The 18,639-nt window shown below is 37.9% G+C and overlaps 1 protein-coding gene across 5 annotated transcripts in view; it reads left to right on the top strand.

Moving 5' to 3' along the window:
* Positions 1–18,639, top strand: part of LOC116314849 (calcium/calmodulin-dependent protein kinase type II subunit beta) — a 76,243-nt gene that overhangs the window by 1,974 nt on the left and 55,630 nt on the right. For all 5 annotated transcript variants that reach the window (XM_039615689.1, XM_031732986.2, XM_039615688.1 and 2 more), the window contains exons 2-5: positions 6,615–6,709; positions 8,102–8,161; positions 10,688–10,742; positions 11,304–11,369. In XM_039615689.1, the coding sequence (XP_039471623.1) occupies positions 6,615–6,709; positions 8,102–8,161; positions 10,688–10,742; positions 11,304–11,369 (276 nt within the window). The remainder of the gene's footprint in view (positions 1–6,614; positions 6,710–8,101; positions 8,162–10,687; positions 10,743–11,303; positions 11,370–18,639) is intronic.

Genomic DNA, 18,639 nt, shown 5'->3' with positions numbered 1-18,639 from the left:
CTTCCCTCTGAAATACAACCATTTTAGCCTTAGCTAGAAGACAACCTGTATGCCAAACAAGAGTTTGACACAGTTTGAGTCAGAATCAGAAAACTTTATTCTTCATTGCAAAGCAGTGGAAATTGGCTTAAATGGGGATCCCAGTGTATACAAACAACTGAACAAAAATAAAATTGATGTTCACTCCACATCTGTATCTCAACATTGATCACATCGCAGGGATGAGACAGATGTGTATAGGCAGAATCATGTGGTGACTTAATTGTCTCTGTGGGTTCAGCTAAAAAGACAACCAGACTGAAAATGTAAATCCTTTCATAATATTTTGTATTAAACTGTGAATCAGATAATTGTTTAATAAGTGAAAGTACCAGAATGCCATTCTGGCACACTTGAACCCTTGGATATAATGCATTTTTATGCTGTAATTAAAACCCACAAATGATAGGACTATATGGTACAGTCACGAGTCATCCCTTATGTCTTTATATTTTGCTTGAAAGGAGCCAGCCTCGGTAGCACTAGTTCTCTACATTCTGAAGCTCTTTCAGACTTTTTCTTTTGGACATTGGCTGCTTTTTTACCCAATTTTAGTCCAGTCCTTGTACCTGATCCTTTTCAGAGAATTTTTCTTTTGTTTGGGAAACCACTTAACACTAATTTATGAATTCAAGTATTAAAAAGGCAGACAAGATTAACCGGATTGTCATCTACATAACAGAAACTTAAACAAAGAACCAATTTAAATTGAATCTTTAGGCACTTTATTGCTAGGAGCCTGTTGCAAAAGCATTGTTCAAGTTTCTTTAGTTGAATCTATGAAAAATATCACAGTAGAGTAAGTAGATATGGAGGAGAAAAAAAGTGGCAGGCTTAAAAAAACTACAAACAGCAGATGACCAGTGTCTGAAAATCATGTTCTTAAGAAATACAAAAACCAGCAATGACACATCAGCTGCACGTCCATGATGCGAATCCCCCATGTCTCCACTTCCCAAAAGTGCTATACTGGATTGAGATGTGGTGACTATGGAGATCATTTGAGTACAGTGAACTCATTGTTATCTTGAAGAAGCCAGTTTGAGATGATTTGAACTTTGTGGAGAAGATAAATCAGGCTACAAAAGAGAGAGCATATTTCTGCCATATTGGCTTAAAATTCTTCTCCTCACGTATGAGGTCAGGACTAGATCAGGTGACCCTGAATCTTCCCATATCACTTGCTTCATTCACTGTGTGTTTACACACCACTCTACATGTAATCATTAGTTATTATTAATCTCTGCCTCTCTTCCACGGAGTGTTTTTTGTCGTGTCTTTCCCCGATCATTCCCAACCAGTCACAGCAGATGGCCGCTCTCCCTGAGCCTGGTTCTGCCGGAGTTTTTCTTTCCCACTGTCACCAATTGTTTGCTCAAAGGGGGTCATCTGATTATTGAGGTTTTCCCTGTATTAGTGTAGGGTCTTTACCTCACATTATAAAGCGCCTTGAGATGACAGCTGCTGTGATTTGGTCGCATATAAATAAAATTGAGTTGAATTTGAAAAAAGTGGTTCAGTAATACACTAATGCTTTGATAGTGTAAGAAAATTTTTTTTAGCACTAATTAAATATTTTTGAATTTTTCCTTTTTCCTTTACTTAAATTTTTACTTAAATTCATCTGATATATACAGTCTGTGATACCATGTTTAACTTTAATTGCCAGGCCATTGTGATGCCCCTAATGTATATGCAGTAGTTCAAAGAATGCCAAGCCAGTAACATCTACACCACCGTGTTTCTCAATGACTATCAAGTTCTTCTCCTGAAAAGCTGGTTTTGTTCTATGCCAAATGTATCTACTGTGGCCAAACAACCCAACATGAGTGACTATGAATGGCTAATTTTGCATATTTGTAGATTACAAGATGCCAATAATTTTTAGAGCTGCATTTATTGGAAATGGACTTTAGTTTTGGCAAATTAGCAGCTTGCTTCATGTGAAAACAAACTGTAGACTCCAGTATCCAAACACTGTAGAAATTAGCATTATTAATGACCAAAATTTTTAACCCCATGTCAGATTCTTGATTACCACATGGAATTTCCAGGAAGATTGCCATGATGTTATTATTATATGAGGGAATAGAGAATAGATTAATAATAGACTACTAAAAGTTTTCTATCTGTCTATATGACATCCGTTATATTATTATATGACAAAAGGGAAAAGATAGCAGATTAGGTAAGAGGCCTTACACTCTGAGATAAATTAATCCAGGTTTTGGACCCAGATCCAGCACTCCAGCTGATTTCCACCTGCCCTGCAGATAACCTGTCATGTTTAAGCTCTGCTGCCTTTTCCACCAACCAGCGGGATGTCAGCAAGTGTCATGCTTAGTCACCCTGTCTCCCCATAATATATTCATGTTGGAGAGCTTGTGAGAGGCATGGGCTCTGAGGGGAGTGTGAGTGTTTCATTGCATAACAATACTGAGGTGAGATAAAATTAGCTCTGAGAAATGACAGTGGAGGTTATTTCTGTTGGTCTCTATTGAGTTTGATGAGCAAATGTGGCCCCAAAAACTCTAAAATGCACACACTTAGGGTACTTCAAATTGATGGCTTTTCTTTCCAATTTGATGCCACTGAAATCACTGAAATTATTCAAGTTGTAGAGGAGACACGACTGTAAATAATAATAGAAACAAACCCGAAGTTATTGTGTATAACTGCTGTGACCACGGGATACACTTGGGACATATTCCATTTGGGAATATGTCTAGATTCTCAATGGTGTCGATCATGTTTTAGCTTCACTAAAAGGTGTTTTACGTCTAAAACAGTGAGTAGTACGGTTAGTAGCTCTGTGGGTGAGCAGACAACCATATGCTAGATGGTCAGAGAACAGTGGACGGGTTTTGAGTCTGACCTGTGGCCGTTTGCACTTCGTCACTCCTTTCCTGTCAGTCGTCAGCTCTGCCATCAAATGAAGGCTAATACAATCTTTAAAAACAAAGGGTTGACTTATGAGAGGGTAAAACTTCAAAAACAATGAGAAGTACATTTGCCTTCATTATACATTATTTCCTTAGGGATTAATAAAGTATTCTGCTGATGATTTTGATCATAGGCCCGATCTATCGATCTATCTATCGATCTATCTATCGATCTATCCTTACTTTTTAAGAGTTGTTGAGGCTAGGTTAAGAAGAGAGAGGTGACAATGAATGATCTTTGGAATATGTAGGTGGAAAAGAGCATGGAGAGGTGGAGATATGCACTGGAAAGAAGAGGAATCAAAGTCAATAGAATCAAAAAGGAATACAGGTGACAGGTGTAACAGTGAAGCTGAAGACGTAGAGATAGTGAATGTAGATGGAATGAAGAGGACCAAAGAGAATTATGAATGTGGAAGACATCCAGAAGGTAGGTGTAACAGAAGAGAATGCAAGGATGAGTGGATGATGGCGGCAAATGATCTGCTGTGCTGACCATTAAAGGGAGTAGCCAAAAAAAGAAGGAGAACACTTTTTGAGTGTTGGTGCTGGAGTAGCACCAACACTGAAAAAGTAGCCTATCAATCCTGAACATAATATTTCATGCCAGTGTCATTGTAGTAGACCATATTAGAACTTGCCTTAATCAGCCAGGCTATCCTAAGCCTAGGCTTAATTTCCACACTGGATTTTATGTGATCTGATGATAGAATGTGTAAAGTATAAAAAACGGACATGTCTTCTGGGTCTGAAAAGTGAAGCCGGTGTGAAAATGTCATAAATTTCCATTGTTTCCAATGGCCAGCAGGGAAAGAGGCTGCTCTGTTTGCAAAAAGGACCTATGTTGTATAGAAGTCTATAAGAAAACTGCTTACTATATTTAGGCCCTCACTAAACACTTACCTGATCAGTTTATTGTGTCAGTCACTATAAGTTAAAATTTTTTTTACAGCACTGTGCTCATATTGTAATTTATGCTCCTGTTTAGCAAATAAAGCAATAAAGGAAAGTATACTTCAGAGAGGGCCTATGTTGTTATCCACAGTAGATACTAAATAATAGTACCGTGTCCCTTGGTTCTGCAGTCAGATCCATTACCTGCTAATTACAGAAAAATCTAAGTAATATAAATTTGAAGCACTTGATTGGGTAAGAGAGGAACTAATCTAGTATACAGTGGCTTGCAAAAGTATTCGGCCCCCTTGAACTTTTCCACATTTTGTCACATTACAGCCACAAACATGAATCAATTTTATTGGAATTCCACGTGACAGACCAATACAAAGTGGTGTACACGTGAGAAGTGGAACGAAAATTATACATGATTCCAAACATTTTTTACAAATAAATAACTGAAAAGTGGGGTGTACGTAATTATTCAGCCCCCTGAGTCAATACTTTGTAGAACCACCTTTTGCTGCAATTACAGCTGCCAGTCTTTTAGGCTATGTCTCTACCAGCTTTGCACATCTAGAGACTGAAATTCTTGCCCATTCTTCTTTGCAAAACAGCTCCAGCTCAGTCAGATTAGATGGACAGCGTTTGTGAACAGCAGTTTTCAGATCTTGCCACAGATTCTCGATTGGATTTGGATCTGGACTTTGACTGGGCCATTCTAACACATGGATATGTTTTGTTTTAAACCATTCCATTGTTACCCTGGCTTTATGTTTAGGGTCGTTGTCCTGCTGGAAGGTGAACCTCCGCCCCAGTCTCAAGTCTTTTGCAGACTCCAAGAGGTTTTCTTCCAAGATTGCCCTGTATTTGGCTCCATCCATCTTCCCATCAACTCTGACCAGCTTCCCTGTCCCTGCTGAAGAGAAGCACCCCCAGAGCATGATGCTGCCACCACCATATTTGACAGTGGGGATGGTGTGTTCAGAGTGATGTGCAGTGTTAGTTTTCTGCCACACATAGCGTTTTGCATTTTGGGCAAAAAGTTCCATTTTGGTCTCATCTGACCAGAGCACCTTCTTCCACATGTTTGCTGTGTCCCCCACATGGCTTGTGGCAAACTGCAAACGGGACTTCTTATGGTTTTCTGTTAACAATGGCTTTCTTCTTGCCACTCTTCCATAAAGGCCAACTTTGTGCAGTGCACAACTAATAGTTGTCCTATGGACAGATTCCCCCACCTGAGCTGTAGATCTCTGCAGCTCGTCAGAGTCACCATGGGCCTCTTGGCTGCATTTCTGATCAGCGCTCTCCTTGTTCGGCCTGTGAGTTTAGGTGGACGGCCTTGTCTTGGCAGGTTTACAGTTGTGCTATACTCCTTCCATTTCTGAATGATCGCTTGAACAGTGCTCCGTGGGATGTTCAAGGCTTGGGAAATCTTTTTGTAGCCTAAGCCTGCTTTAAATTTCTCAATAACTTTATCCCTGACCTGTCTGGTGTGTTCTTTGGACTTCATGGTGTTGCTGCTCCCAATATTCTCTTAGACAACCTCTGAGGCCGTCACAGAGCAGCTGTATTTGTACTGACATTAGATTACACACAGGTGCACTCTATTTAGTCATTAGCACTCATCAGGCAATGTCTATGGGCAACTGACTGCACTCAGACCAAAGGGGGCTGAATAATTACGCACACCCCACTTTGCAGTTATTTATTTGTAAAAAGTGTTTGGAATCATGTATGATTTTCGTTCCACTTCTCACGTGTACACCACTTTGTATTGGTCTTTCACGTGGAATTCCAATAAAATTTATTCATGTTTGTGGCTGTAATGTGACAAAATGTGGGAAAGTTCAAGGGGGCCGAATATTTTTGCAAGCCACTGTAGTTAAGACAAAACATGAAATATACTATACTCCCTGTGTGAGGAGATAGTGATGTTTTTAATGATTTGTGGTTGACCATTGACCAGGACACCCAACCGAATGTGATCAAAATATGAGACCTAAAGAAAATTTAGGCTTGTGATTTTAATTTATTCTCTTCTCAACATACATTGTTTTTGGAAAAGATAAACAAATAGAGCTGCAACAAAGGCTACACTGTATAGAGTTAGAGTGAAACTAGTTATACAATCAATCTAATAGATACATTTCTTGGATTAAAAAAGTGCATAAACTAATCTGACATTAAATTCAAATTAGTAATTACAAGTGAGGTACTACTGGAGGAAAAGGCATCTTTGCACTGTTTCTCTTGGACATAATGTTTATTTCTTAAATAATGCTTTTATGTGGCTGTGGTTGAATTTAGGAATAGGTTAGGTAATAGTTGGTGCTCACTGAGATACATGGTTATGTCGGGTTAGGTTAAGCACCTTAGAAAATGATGGGTGGTTTGTATGCTTGCCTAACAGCAAGAAGGGCCAGGGTTCAAGTCTATCACCTGAGGCCTTTCTGTAAGTTTGCACGTTCTTCCTGTGTCTGCATGGGTTTTCTCCTGTTTCCTCATGCAGTACAAAGACATGGCATCAGCTTAACACAACTGTGATTGATTTTCTACCGTTCTGCTTCAATACCTAAAACCTTTGAATGATACTCTGTATTAGATTAGACAGAAAAGAGTCCAGAATGACAGTGAGGTCAGCTGGACAGCTCCGATGTCCCTATTGATGCTGACCAAGCTTATGCAGCAGCCTCTCACCCCCCTGTCTCCTGTCTTTCTTTTTTTTTTCCCCAGGGGGGCCTTTTCAGTGGTGCGTCGCTGTGTCAAACTTTGTACAGGCCAAGAGTATGCAGCCAAAATCATCAATACCAAAAAGCTCTCGGCCAGAGGTAAGAGTGAAAAACAAAGCTATTAAATACTCTGTGCATTTTCAGGAATTTGGAGAAGCAGAGGCATCATTTCATCGTCATGTGTATGTCCTAGATTTGAAAGGCTCACATTAGCATATTTTAGCGCTTGTTTGATTCCAGAGTGTGAAGCCTTCACGTCTGTTTCTCGGAGAGAGGCAGATGATAGGCTCAGTCATAATCCACAGCACGAGAACTAATCTGTGCTTTGAAAATCAAGCATTTCCCCAAAAAATACTTACAAGGAGAGTCCAACTAGGAGACAGCAGCATTATGTTTTTTTTTACTTTTCCCAATATAACACTGACAAATAAAGGAAAGACAATACAAAACACCTCTGAAAGCAGCTAAAAAATACAGTGGTGTTATTGCTGTGCAGAAATTAGTTCATAGGTGGGACTCTGGGAGTGTCAGCCTCACACAACCTTTGTTAAAAATACAGCCAAATCTGTCTCAGGTTCAGGAATGTTTCCGCTGGAATTGTTTGTTCCTCTGTGTGCAGAACTGATACAGATGATACTCAGTTGGATCTCTTACACTAACCTCCAAGCAAAACATTCAGTTGAACCAAAGCTCTTCTTGTTTCCTTCTCTACTTTCCTTGGTTACTTTTTTCACCTTTTGGTCATTTCCTTACCTGTTTTTTTCCTTCTATTTTATCCTTTGTTATGCCTGTCTTGTTTTTTTCTTGTCTACCTATTTCTATTTTCTATTCTTTCTTTGTCTGCAGTATCATTCCTGATATGTTTCTCCTTTATTCTCTTTCCTCTGATGTTGTTTTTCTGCTTTTGCTGCTGGTTCTTCCTTCTTTTCTGTCTACTTCTCTGTTCACCATTCCTCTTCCTTTCCCTTTTTCCTCTCTTCTTTCCTCCCTTGTATCTTGTCTTTTCTGTCCCTGTTTTTTCCTCTCCTTTGCCCTGATGTTTTTTTCACTTCTCTAATTGTTTAACTCGACTTTTCTCTCTTGTTTCCCCTTCTATCACTTCTCTTGATTTACTTCTTGCTTTTTCTCATCATATCACATCCTCTCCTGTTGTTTTTGATATTGTTTTCTTTTTCTGCCTTGTTTTTTGTCCTCTCCTTTCCTATTTTCTCCCCGTTTTCTCATTTTTTTTCATTCCATGTTTCCTCTCTTCTCATTTTTTCCCCTCCTTTTCTTTCTTGTTTGCTTACTTTCTTGTTTTCTCACCCCATTCTGTTCCCTGTTCTTCATTTCTCAATGCGTTTTATTTACTTTTTTTTTCTTGTTTCATTTACTGTCATATCATCCCCCTTTTTCTCCTGTTTCATCTCCTTGCCATTCATTTAGACCACAGTGACGTTTTCTTCCTTTGCTTGTTTTGTCTCAAACTAACATAGCATTACTTCCTTGTAGACCATCAGAAACTGGAGCGGGAAGCCAGGATCTGCAGATTGCTAAAGCATCCCAACATTGGTGAGACTTTTTGTCAGATTTCTGTTTATTACATTTTTAAAGATAAAGATATGAACAAACAAGATGCATCAATCCAAACAACCAATCCCACAGAGATGCTGCTAAACTGGTAGAAAAGGCAAAAAGGCTGTGACATTAGTAACACAATGGGACAATATCCTGCACTTGCACAGGCTAAGTAATGTAATATAAATAGTCCCAGAAGGCAACTGTAAAACTCAATTTCTAAGAGGGTAGATATTTTCATTCTCACCTGCAGTGCAAAGAAGCTAACATAAGGAAATATTTGCTGATTCTAGCTTTTGATATTTAAGGACTTGACACTTTTCTTTAAAATGGTAAATGATAATATGAATTATATATTACAGCTTATTTGTAAGTTCAATAAGGAGAGATCACTTGGAAAAATTGAACATGATTTATTGAGAAGTGAATGTATTTGGCGATTAGACTACAATGACCCATCATGGCAGAACAGATTCGCAGTGGTGATAGGGTTTAGGACAGGACCCCTCAGAGTCTAGATTCTGGTGGTGGTGAAGATGAAGACAGAGGCATGCTCAGTCATCCAGGTAAGTAAATCCCAAAAGGTTGATTCTGTTTCTCTAGACGCAGCGTTTTCAATGGGAGAAATGTTTTGTCACTCATGCAAGTGACTTCTTCAGTCTCAGCTGGCTGCAGGTTTCCCCAACCTTGTAAACAGTACATTGCACAATAACGGAAACCACCCCAGTGAATGAACAATTGGCTGTGAGGTCAGTTCCTTGATTATTAATATGCAAATTCTAATGAGAACTTAAGGTTGGGGAAACCTGCAGCCAGCTGAGACTGAAGAAGTCACTTGGATGAGTGACGAAACATTTCTCCCATTGAAAACACAACATCCAGATGAACAGAATCAACCTTTTGGGAGAACTCTGGCTAAGGTGTCTGAGGTGGAGTTGGGGAGGAGGTGGGTTGCACGAACGAAAGTCTGAAAGGGGGATAGACGAAGAGCACAGATTCAAATCATGCAAAGCGGAGGCTGATTGGCTCAAAGAAGGCGGGCGAGAAGATAATTGGGCAAGAGTGAGAGTCTGAATAATACAAAGACAGAAGAGTACAGAAATTTAAAATGCACAGAATTGAGCGTAAGTGGTTTGTAGATAGCAGGCAAGAATATTATTGGACAGAGTAATGATATCAGAATTGAGTTTAACAGTGTGGGGAAAAGAGATGAGAGATTACAGATCTTCCTTACTGAATTTACGCATAAGCTTCATTGGAACTGAGCAATACTTATGAATTTAGTTTTACTTTTCTTATTTCTATTGTACAGCTATTTTGTATATGTATCTGACAACATCATGTTAGTGGGCGTGATGAGGCTTAATCAGAATGTGTTAATGTTTTAAGCCCTTTGCATTAGCAAGCTTACTGAGTTAGCTAAACTATTGAATTATGTATACAGTCATACTAAGTTGTTCTTTTTTAATGTTTATTGTTTAAAATCTGTGACCCTGAGTGAAGTGAGTTGTGGGGTTGATGACTATCATCAGAAAAATCAGAAGAGTGCACAATGATCCTCTTAACAATGCACAAAGAAAGACGTGCAACGTGAACTTCAAAGTCTTTGCACTGAAGTTTTGCAAGACAAACAGTAATGCTGTGTATGTTTCTAAAAATTAAAAAAACAAACCATACAGGGGGATGCTGACATAAAATGGGGCATTTTTAACTCATTAAGTTATATTAAACTAATCCTTTGATAGAGGTGAACTAAAAATATTTCAACTCTTTTTAATATATTTCAGATTTTTATTTAGACTATTTAAACACTAAAAATTTCACTTTTAAATCTGTCAGCTTAAGAGTTTGATTAATAAGTCATCATAAATGGGACATAAATGAAACAGGGTTTAGTGAATTGCTTCATGGAGAAATTGTCAATAATGAATGCATGAAAGACCCCAATGTTTAACTGTTTATATTTAAAATGTAACTTACACAAACGTCTGGTTGGGATCTCATTTCTGTACACTGGCTATACAGACATTAATTGTGATAGAAAATAAAAAATAAAGCAGGGTGTGCTTTAGGGTGTGGTTGCCTTGTGATGGACAAGATGCTGCCATATGGCTTTAACACTATGCAAGAGAAATGATACATTATTTGAAAGATAAACCTATAATACTCCAAAAGACACTCTAAATCTGCTTCTCATTTTATATTGGCCTAAATTAACAGCCTAATTCATATCAGTGAATAAGCAATGTCCATTGCTACCCAGAGTAGCACTAGTGTTGACTGATCAGCTGATCAGCTGTTTAGCAATATGAAATATCAGTTCTTGTGGAAAAATATTCATCAGTTAAAAAAAATAGAAATATAAAAAGCTAAAGCAATATCTATTGTTTGTTCTTACCAGTATGTCTTAAATATATGGGTTCATTTGGTTTGTAATAGTGTCGAAAGGCCTTAATAAATGTGCTTTATAGCAGCCTGTATAATAAAAATGTCCTAATTAGTCTGATATCCCTCTTGCAGTTCGTCTTCATGACAGTATCTCTGAGGAAGGCTTCCACTATCTCCTCTTTGACCTGTGAGTTGCTTCCTTTCTTTTTTACTTCTCCTGTTTCTCTCCTTCCATCCTCTACTTCTTTTTCCCCCTTCTCCCCTCCCTTGTCCTCTGCCTCCTCTTTCCTCTCCAATGGTGCTTCATTTTCCGCTCCCTTCCTTCAGTCCTTATGACATCTGTCTTCTCAGTGATGCCACAGCTTTACATGATTTCTTTCTTTATACCTGCATCTCTTCATTCCCTCTTCTTTTCTTCTTTTTTCTCTTCTGTCTCCATCCCCCTTCTTGGTTCCAAGGCAGTTCCCCCATTACATAACAGCACCCCCCACCCCCTTTCTTGCGGCTCCCACTTTAGTGCACACACAGATAGAGCTACACTCCCCCGCACTGGAGCCAGTCTCCATGGCAACACAGTCAGAGTGAATCCTGCAACTGGGGTTTCCCCCTAATGAGGACATCCCCCTCCTGTGTGTGTGTGTGTGTGTGTGTGTGTGTGTGTGTGTATATATATACATTTGTGCTGTCTGAGTAAAGAATAAAAATTTATATAATTTGCCATTTTTACCTCCATCTTTCTATTTCTCAGAGTGACAGGAGGGGAGCTGTTTGAGGATATTGTGGCTCGAGAGTACTACAGTGAAGCTGATGCAAGGTAAACCCCTGGTGAATATTATCTTTGACCCCCTTTTTCTTCATCTTTTCTTCATCCTCTGCCTATGTCAGTCCTCCAGCCTCTGCAGTCCTCCAGCAGCAACTTGGAGAGTTGTGTTCCTCTCATTAGCACGCAGATAATTTTGACACATTGTTTTTTCTTTTTCTTTTTTTTTGGCAGAACAGGCTGTGGCTCTGACGGATTATACCTCTGCGCAATTTTCTGTGCAGTGAATTGGAAATTGAGGGCGAGGAGCTTTCTCCAGAGTCCAAATTTACAGATAGATTGAAACATACAAGAAAACTGTACAAAATGCACACATGCCCATGCCATAACCCCCTTAGGAGGCAGACTTAAATCAATTTGACTGTGGAGGCGGTTTGTGAAGGCGTGAGAGAGAAGAGAAGAAGGGGACAGAAATGTTAAAGGGAGGATGGGAAGAGGTAGAATGAGAGATGCAGTAAACTGATTTTTTTTAAGCTATTTATTATTTTCCATAAACAGCTTTATCCCTCAATCCTCGTCCTAACTCTGGCTTATTCATCTTATTCACCACCTGTTATCCAATTCAGGACAATGAGTGATCTTTTTCACATTCGATTTGGACTGTTATACTTCCAACATAAAATATGAAGTATTAGTCAACTATAGCGTGAGAGCCATCAAGTTTTCAAGTGAAGCAGGGTTTGTTTTGTGTCTATGCAGCAACAGTAAAACTGGAGTTTTGTATTATGTTGCCAAAAGTATCATATAAATGTTTTATCTGTGGTAATTCCTCAAATTGTAATTTAGTTAAAGTAATAAAGTACAAAATATAATCATCAATCCAATCATGATGTTTATGCTGTCAGAAAATAAATTACCATACCTTATTGTCAATTTATTTTATATTTAAACAGTGCCAAATCACAACAACAGTCACTTCAAGGTGCTTTATATGGTAAAGTAGACCCTACAATAATACAGGGAAGAACCCAACAATGATATGATCTAGAGATGGACCGATCCGATATTAGGTATCGGTATCGGTCCGATACTGACGTAAATTACTGGATCGGATATCGGAGAGAAATAAAAAATGTAATCCGATCCATTAAATATCAAAAAAGCATCTCACAAAACTTGCGACACGGCGTAACTTGCCCCATAACCGTAGCACGTTGGAGCAGTGTGCTCAGTGATAGAGCGGCTGTGTGTATTTGTAGCCTTGCTAGCAATCCAGCATTTCATCTCCGAGGAAGTTATCCCAGAGAGAAGTAAAGCAAGTGTGTAAGTTCATCTCTGAATGTTTGTAAAGCGTACCTACCTTAAGCTTAACAACCGATATATGGAGCGACTGCCTCTCTCTCTCTCCCTCTCCTGCCACTACTTCATGAAACTGCTTAACGATCAGCTGATCGGCTTTTCTGTTGCGAGTCCGTCTCTCTTCTTTGTTTTGGCCCACTTTGCACCAGAAAGAGGAAACCAGCGGCTGAACAACAGCAGCACGTTTAAGCTTGATAAGCTGTTGTTAGAATTTATTTAATATTACTTTCTACACCAGGATCCTTTTCTATGTAGCTGACGGCTGGTAACTGTGCAGGGGCGGATCTAGCAAAGTTTAGCCAGGGGGGCCGATAGGGTATTAACAGGGAAACGGGGCACAAAGACATACTGTTCTTTCTTATTCTCATTTAAAATGTCTAGCTTTTAATAAATAATTATCTGAATCTTACACCCAAAGTTTTAATCTGATGTAAAATGTATAGAAGTCCATTACTGTATATAGTAACTGTTAAGTCTAATATACCCTAGTAAGCTATAGTACTTTTTCCTTTGGGAACATACCATCTGTGCAGTCTGCAATTCTGTAGAAGAAAGATGTTGAATCCATTTAATTATTCTTGAAAATAATTTATTTCTGTGCATTTTTTTTTTTTCATACTGCATCAAATTTAAGTTGATTACGTCGATTAAGCATCATGAGGTGGAGGGTGGTTCCTTTCTTTTTTTTTTTTTGTTGGGAGTTTGCAACCCTATTAGTTAGGTTGCTTAATATTTCTGCTAAGTACTCTTTAAAATACCAGAATAGGGAGGAATGTGTAGGTTTAAGTTTATTAGATTGATCAGTATTGCTGAACTATGAAATATTTTGGGTGCAGTGTATTTTTTTACATACAGGTATAACAGAATAGCTTTAGTGTTGTTGTTTATTTAAACTTGAGTATGACCTTATACAAAACGCAGCAAGATATTAAAAAAACAGTTTTATTGATTAAAAAACACACTATATCGGATTAATATCGGTATCGGCAGATATCCAAATTTATGATATCGGTATCGGTATCGGACATAAAAAAGTGGTATCGTGCCATCTCTAATATGATCCCCTATGAGCAAGCACTTTGGCGACAATGGGAAGGAAAAAACCCCTTTTAACAGGAAGAAACCTCCAGCAGGGAGGGGTGGCCATCTGCCATCTGGGTGAGAGAATTGAAGACAGGACAAAAGACATGCTGTGAAAGAGAGGCAGGGATTAATAACAAGAATGAGTCAATGTAGAGAAGTCTATTAACACATAGTGAGTGAGAAAGGTGACTGTATCTTTAGAGTTACCTTACCTTTAAGTTCTATTATGGAAATCTTTGCAAAGGGGGTCAAATACAGAGTACAACAATACTCTCCATTGTATTTAACAAACAATACTTGCAAGTATAGAATCCTTTATAGGAACAAGTTATCTACCCACTAAGGTCACAGTATACAATCAGAACATTCCATATAAAGGATAACTTGTACAGATGAGTACATGCCAAAATGGAGGATTGTATAAAGACAAAACATAACACTATGGAGCTTTTCCTTCTAGGCATATGAACAGAATAGCAAAATACAGAGTCTAGATTCTTAAAAATTTCCACCACAGCGCATTGAGGTGACTATTGTTGTGATTTGGCGCTGTAGAAATAAACAGAATTGAAAATTGAATAGAAGTACAGGGGCAACATCCTATAATGGGGCACAGGCCAGTTTACTCCTAGTGGCAGTCTCAAGCCCAGATAAATGAGGAGGGTTGCATTGGAAAAGCCATCCAGCAGAAAATGGTGGCCAAATTAAACATGCAGCTCTTAAAGAAGGAGATTTCAATATCGGATTGGGTTAACAACAACAACCACCTCTGGTACTGTTGGCAACAGGGTGGTGGTGCTGCCGTTGGTCACAGACAAAAGAAGAGGAAAGGGGGATGGAAAGTTAGAGGGACGTGAGAGAGAAGGAAAGGCAGGAGTGTGGAAAGTAGGGATATTATATTTCAGGAATATGACTGGTAAAGGGAGGGAGGGAGAAATCAAAGGCATGGTGTTGTATATTGTTGCATGAAAATTTGATGTCAGCTAGAAAACAAAAGAGAATTTAAGAGTAAGTTGGAAATGGTAGAGAGTGTGATGAGGAGGTGCTTGATATAGAACAGAAATGAAGGACAGACAGGAGTAAATTTGGTGAAATGGCAATGGCTGTGGTAAACTTTAAGCAGATGGAGGAATGTAGGGTGGCCTATAAGGCTGGAGCAAGGTGCACACAGGTAGACACAGGTATACATCTTACACAGAAAGTGCAAACTGAAAGAGATCGGAAACTGCAAGGTGGTGGCAGGGTAGAATTTAACAGGAGGGCTTTCAGTAATCAGTAGGATGGCTTTGGAGAGTAAGAAGAGGAAGTGAGTGAAGGCAGAGGCAAGGATTAAATGGTGGAAGTTGGAGAAAGCAGAATGTTGCTCAGAGTTCAGGGAAGAGTTGAGAACGGCTCTGAGTGGTAAGAGAGAGTTACCAGGTAGTACTGAGGCATTTGGTTTAGCCTTTTGACAAACTAAAGAGGACAAGGACACTTGGTGGTGGAATAAGGAAGTACAGGAACTTCAGGAAAGTATTCAAAGGCAGAGGATAGCAAAGAGTAAAAAGTAAGTCAGGGAGATGAAGAAAGTAAACAGGAGTACTGGGAGGCTGGGGTACATCAAAGAAAGAGCCTGCAAAGGAAAAGGCTTTTAGTTAATTGTTGTATGTGAGATAGACACAAAAGAAAGATAAAATTACTTTTGCTGATTGGCTAGGTAGAAAGATTTAGTTGCAAGTGATGTGCAGAGGGTTAAGGTGATTAATGAGAGAAATGGAAATGTGCTAACAAGAGAAGAGAGTGTGTTGAGAAAATGAAAGATGATAAACCTGTTGAGTTATGGAGATGTATATAGAAGAGTACAGTGGACTGTTTGGCCAGTTTTTTTTAACACAGTTTTAAAGAATGAGAGGATGACTGAGGAATGGTAATAAAGTATACTGGCTCTAGTTTTCCAGAACAACAGTAATTTGCAATACTGTAGTAAGTACAGAGGGGCAGAGTTGATTTGCCTCACCATGCAGGGAAAAAGTTGTGGAAGCTAGGTTAAGAAGAGACGTGATGAGTAGTGATTGTTTGGATACTTTTACCATTTTGTCTTATTGTAGCTGCTAGTGGTTCAGGCTCAAGTGTTGGAAACAGTAATTTCCACTTAACTCTATCAAATGCTTTCTGTGTCTGATAATAAAATTATGGTGTTAGATTTATTGTTTTTTGAAAGCTGTATTGAATTGAAAAGTTTGTGGGTATTAGTGGATGAATATCTACTTTTAATAAAACCTTTCAGATCAAGATGAATAAGAAATTGTATGATTTTATCTAGTCAGAATGCTATGGGATTTGCTTATCATTTTAATAACCATATTTATAAGAGATAGTGGTTGATAATTCGCTGGATGGCAAGGATCTTTTGCTTCAAGAGTAATGTCATCAAAGTTGTATTCATACTATGGAGAACTCTTTGAAATCATTCCTATAAATAATAGAGTTAAAATTGTCTAAAATGTCTTTCAAAGTGACTGGAGAAACCTTCAGTTACAGGAATTTTATTATTGGGCATTTGATTGAGTGCATTAAAAAGTTATTTGAGAGATAGGGTTTTAATAGTGTGTTAATTTGATCTTGTGGGAGGTTTAAGGGTGTCAATTTAATGATGTATTCAGTATTCAGATCATAATCTGAGGTGTATAATTACAAAAAAATCCTGAAAACATTAGTTATATCTATAGAATTGTAAAAAAAAAAAAAAAAAAAAAGCCTGATAAGTCCTAGGTAACTGTAATTGTTGCTTTAACTGCGTTTTGTTTAACTAGATTTGGGATTTTACAAGGTTTTCACTTGAATGATTAATACACTGAACTTTGAGTTGAAGTCACTGAGAGAAATTGTTGGTGTACATGTGTGTTTTCTTTCTGTTTTTGTTAACTAGATCATTTAGTTCTATATCTTATACATATGTATATATATGCTTATAAAGTGTCAAAAGCGTTTTCAAAATCTTTCATTTTTTATTCGAAATTTGAGATCCCATTCGGTGTCTTTCTTTTTTCTTTTATACAATTAGCATGGGATGATCATGCCTCTTAATACTAGTTGGCCTGTTTCCCAAACAAGTGATTAAGAGGTGTTCATAGAGTCATTTGTTTTGTTGAAGGATGTCCACTTCTTCTGTAAGAAATCAGTACATTTTTGATCTTTCAGCAGAGATGTATTTAACAACAATCTTGTAGTAGATTATAGTGTTTTTTGTAACTTAAAATTAATTTGTCTATTAAGAATGTCTTAGTGGAGCAATTTGCTTATAAGAAAGAAATCTATTCTGAAGGATGAATCGTGTATTTAAGAGAAGTAGGTATATTATTCTTCATCTGGATGGTATAAACTCCAACTATAACTAGCTAAGGCCCAAATCGTCTTTGTACTGTTTTAATGATAACTGAGATGCTCTAATTATTAGGTTAATTAATTAATTAGGTTGTTAAGTAGGGATAAGAAACTGGGAAAAAATGAGGGATCATCTTTATTGGGGTCATATAGAATAGCAATATTAAGCAAGTTGCTTCCAGTACTTGTTATATTGTTAGGTTGATAATAACAAAATGTCCTCATGTGTCTTTGTATTATTGTGAGTAAAGTGAATTCTTCTATTTATCATAATTCGTCTTTGTCTTAACTTATAATTGGCATGGTAGAAATTAAGGAATTGAGGTAACTTTAATGCTGTGCTTTTTGCTTCAGTTAAATTAGTTTTAAAACATACAGTTGCTTGGATTATACTGAGGTGGTTGAACAGTGCATTGCTCCAGAATCATAACATACTTCATACCGTGTACATTATAACATACCATAATAGACCCATTTCTGTAATATACTTACATATCTATATTATTGCTAATATATATTGTAATATATCTATATCACGGCTAAAACACTTTCTGGATGGATGCAAACTGCATTTCGTTGCCCTGTACCTGTGACATGTGCAATGACAATAAAGTTGAATTCTATTCTATTCTATTCTATTCTAATTTCCAGGGGGAATTGGTCAGCAACACCAAAGTGTGTTATTTTCAGTTCTTTTCCCTGCTTTTTCACCAGTTAGTGTAATGTTCAAATTTTAAAATTATTGGTCTCAGAGTTTTTGGTGAGGGTGGGATCTTGTCATGAAGTCCTAACTGTTTGTCAGGATGTGGTGAAATAGGCTGGAGGATTCAGGAATTCCAAAAAGTACTATACTGTATCTCATAGAATGCTCTTGTAGATCGAGTATTGGTGCTTTAAGCTGTTTATTGTCCCCGGTGATGATGAATATTTCACCTGTTAATGGTTTGATTTATTTCTTAAGTTATTTGATTCAGCTAGTCTAAGTATTTGGTTTTGGCTAAAGCACAAACTGTGTTTAATCATTCTTAATTTTTTATATACAGACTCACAGAGTGCAATTTTCAGACTGGACACTTTCTTGTCAGTTAATAACAGAGTGTCACTGAGCTCAAGAAGAGGGTTAAAAGGTTCTTCTAGGTGTGAAAAGGTGGAGTAGCAAGAACTTGAGGTAGCAAAAGCAGATGAGCTTAATTAACATGATATCACTTAGATTCCTTGAGGGAATTTCTTCAAATTGGGGAAAACATTCACTTGGACTTGAACTTAAATTAAATTTTAGAAGTGAAAAGTTATTATTAATCTCAGGCTCTCGTCCACAGCATGTCTTTTGCCCTGTCTCCCCACCATCAAGCCCAAACAGTTGTAGCAGATAGCTACCCGTCTGTGAGCCTGGTCCTCCCGAAGGTTTCTGCCATTCCACTGTCACCAAGTGCTTGCTCATAGAGGGTTGTCTGATTTTTGGGATTTTCTCTTTATTATTGTAGACTTGTTGTTTTACAACATAAAGCACATTGAGGTA

Source organism: Oreochromis aureus, linkage group 7 (assembly GCF_013358895.1).
Source record: "Oreochromis aureus strain Israel breed Guangdong linkage group 7, ZZ_aureus, whole genome shotgun sequence".
NCBI classification, from domain to species: Eukaryota; Metazoa; Chordata; class Actinopteri; order Cichliformes; family Cichlidae; genus Oreochromis; species Oreochromis aureus.
The sequence above is the reverse complement of the archived record's forward strand: the minus strand, read 5'-3'. Positions and strand labels throughout refer to the sequence as shown.